Source organism: Lissotriton vulgaris, chromosome 4_1 (assembly GCF_964263255.1).
Source record: "Lissotriton vulgaris chromosome 4_1, aLisVul1.2, whole genome shotgun sequence".
NCBI lineage: Eukaryota > Metazoa > Chordata > Amphibia > Caudata > Salamandridae > Lissotriton > Lissotriton vulgaris.
In genome coordinates, this window is record NC_141691.1 from 753293454 (window position 1) to 753296924 (window position 3471).

General features: G+C 55.1%; 1 protein-coding gene across 1 annotated transcript; it reads left to right on the top strand.

The window, feature by feature from the left end:
- Positions 1-244: 244 nt before the first annotated feature.
- Positions 245-3167, top strand: FOXQ1 (forkhead box Q1). The gene has a single exon (XM_086965058.1). The coding sequence runs from the start codon at positions 943-945 to the stop codon at positions 1969-1971; it is 1029 nt and encodes a 342-aa protein (XP_086821184.1). The 5' UTR covers positions 245-942; the 3' UTR covers positions 1972-3167.
- Positions 3168-3471: the final 304 nt, after the last annotated feature.

A 3471-nucleotide genomic window follows, 5' to 3' on the forward strand; every position in this document is an offset into this window, starting at 1 on the left:
GGACGGGCTGCGGAGGGCAGGCTCACCTGCCAGGTGGAGGGATCCCCCGGCAGCGGCGATGAGGTCCCTTCTCCGGCAGGTGTCACTGTGGCTTCAGCCTCCTCGGAGTCCCACCTGGCCCCACCCCCGCCCCCGGGCGGCGTGGATTTGCTGGAAATAGGTAGGTAAGCGGAACCAGGCTCCACCCCCCAGGGCTGGCTGTTAAAAAGCCGGTGGGAAGGTAGAGTGCTGAAGAACGGCTCAGAGCCGGCTGACAGCATTCGAGCAGCAGCAGGGACCAGGGGGAGTCACGAGCACCCCTTAAACAGCCACAGGCTTGACAAACCTCCACTGGAGGGGCTGAAACGGAACCGGACAACCCTTACACTGGGGGCTGAGACAGCACCAACGAGTGCCACTAGCAGGGCGCCGCAGAGCTGCACGTGCACATGCCACCACTGCACTGACAGGTGCCCATCACTGACCCGGCTACCTTATACAATCAATCTATGCTCGCAACTGCTGCTATAAGACTTTCAGGAAAACGTGGGAGGTCCTCGCGAGCACCCCAACAGAATCTAGCAGTGATTTTTGTTCAAGTGTGGGTGAAAAGTGTGATGCACTGAAGAGCACGGGAGACAGCTGGAGCTTTCCTGACAACATACTCTGCAGTGTTGAGCCCATTCACCATCCGGACGGAGGGCTGTGCAACCCAAGCGTAGAGACCCAGCAGCTACAGACAGAGCAGAGGTCTCCTAAGAGCGAAGTGGCAGGTGTGCCACCCTGGCACACAGAGAAAACGCTGTGCCTGTCTATTGTGCACAGCCAGTGGTGCAGCAGGGGTTATCCAGAAAGAAACTTGTAATCATTCATTCATCACTCGCGCACAGAGGAACGGCTGTGCCACCCCATCACCTAAAAGTCCGTGCCCACATTCCACACCCCGTGCCCGCTCCAGACGCGATGGAGCTGCACGGCTTTAGCAACCCACGGACCTTCGAGGACAAGACTGGCAGCGACTTGGAGAGCAGCAGTAGCCCGCTGTCCGGAGACGACGAGCTGGGCTCGGACGGGGACTGCGTTGCCAACAGCCCGTCAGCGCCACCGGAGGAGGCGGACCCCGCAGCGGTGCCCATAGGCGAGGAGGGCATCCCCGGCGGGGCGGGAGAGGCTGGCAAAGCCAAGCCCTACACACGGCGCCCCAAGCCCCCCTACTCGTACATCGCGCTCATCGCCATGGCCATCCGAGACTCGGGGGGCGGGCGCCTCACCCTGGCCGAGATCAATGACTACTTGATGCGCAAGTTCCCCTTCTTCCGAGGCGGCTACACGGGCTGGCGCAACTCCGTGCGCCACAACCTTTCCCTCAACGACTGCTTCGTCAAGGTGCTGCGGGACCCCTCGCGGCCCTGGGGCAAGGACAACTACTGGATGCTGAACCCCAACAGCGAGTACACCTTCGCCGACGGCGTTTTCCGGCGGCGCCGGAAGCGCCTGAGCCGCGCATGCGCAGGACGCGGCCCGCCGCTGCCCGAGGAGGAGGCGGCCGAGCTGTCCCCGGCTCACAGCACCCCGCCACCGAAGCCTGCCAAGCCGGAGCCCGCCAAGTTCTGCAGCCCCTTCGCCATCGAGAGCATCCTGAGCCGGCCCTTCCTGCGCCGGGAGAGGCCCTACAGCCAGGAGCCTGTGGCGCAGGTGTGGGCCCCCACTGCCATGCTGCCTCCCGCTCCCCAGACCTACTCGCTGCTGCCCGCCTATCCCCCGGCACTCTTCCCCGCCTCCCTCGGGGAGCTGTACCGGTACTGCGGGCCCGAGAGCGCCTTCCTGCTGGAGCCAAGGGGACAGCACTACAGCTCACATCAGCAGCACTCTCTCTTCTCTAGCCCCTTCCAGCAGCAGCATCCCCGGGCCAGCCCCGAGCAACAGCGTGCCCCCAGCACTTACCAGCAGCAGCACTCCTCCTTCAGGATGGAACACCTCCTGGCCCAGTGACCCCGGGGGCTGCCAGAGACTATGGGGGCGTCAGCACTTTCTTCAAGCGCAGAACACGACTGAAAACGAACATACTGTGCCTTGTAAAATGTTGTGATTTGCATTTGTCGGAGACAGGGGATTTTCTAGAGAGTGGATGTTCTGCTTTTCATCCAGATTATGTTGTCTAATATAGCATAGACCTCAGGCTGCCCCAAATCTGGTACATTAACTCCCCATTCGTGTTTTTTCTTTGCATTCCCGTACCTAAAGGGAATGCAACATTACAAGTGCCTACATCGAAAATTAATAATGAAAAAAAAATACATGGACTGGGTGAGAGACTTGCACCTGGCATGGGCAGCTCACATTGTTTTATAATTGGGCTTGGCCAGTTTCTCTGTCTGTCCCAGTACCATTTCTTTGTTGGGGGAAATGTAAGGAGAAACAACTTATATCTTGTAGATTGAATGTTGTTCCGTACTAGTTGAGTATTCGGCAGGTCCTGTATTTCGGTTGCATTGTGGGACTTCTATCCGATGTAGACGAAAACTACTAGTACGAGAAGGTAGAGGGAAACACCTTAAAATACATTTCTTTTGGGTCAAATTGGGATCTCTGTAAACAAACTCCCTTTTATTTTATAGTTTTCTGATTTTGAAGTAGCACGAAGAATCAATTTCAGGGACATATCCGATGCATTATTATAGTCAAAAGACAACCTCTCTCCTTTCTCTGTTTTCCTGATTATCGGGTGAGGGAGCATACTTTCAGGGACGTATCAGATGAATAGGATGCCTTATTAACCCCTGATGTTCTGCTCCTGTCTGTCAGATGGAAAAGGCTCTTACATTTGTCATTCGTTTTTACTACTGTCCAGCAATATGCATCCACCACTGTGCCAAACTACTGCAGAGCCTAACAGATATCATTTCGTTTTCTACTTACCGTATTTATAAAATATATATATATATTTTTGACACGTGTTTAAATATGTTTATAACTAATAATTGACGGCATTGACTTTCTATATTTTGTATTTTTGACAACGCTTGTGTTCTGAGCTCGGTGATTGCCATGTTCTCATTGCACACTACTGCCACTGTAAATGGAGGTGTATGTTTTTGTTTTGTAATAATGTACAGACTCCCTGTCATCTCAGGGTAATGACACAGCTTGTTCTCGAAATAAAAGTAAATCAAGTGCCTTGAAAGCCAGTGATGACTCAGCTCTCTGCATAGCTGCGCGGTGTTGTGACGGCTGGAGGGATCCGGGGGAATGACAGGTATGCGATTTGCGTGCGAAATCATAAAGGCAGCGTTTAGAAGAGGGATCCGGTTACAGCGGCGGAGGGCGATCCAGCTCTCCGGGGAAGGAGGAACGTTCTCTCACGGCTCACTGCAGCCACACTTTTGGGGATGCCGGGCTCTGCTGATGGCCGATGCCTGGGTGGGGACTCGTGTCTTGGCAGAAGCCTCCCGCCCTTCCTGTCTGACGGGAATACAATTCTCCTCACCCGCC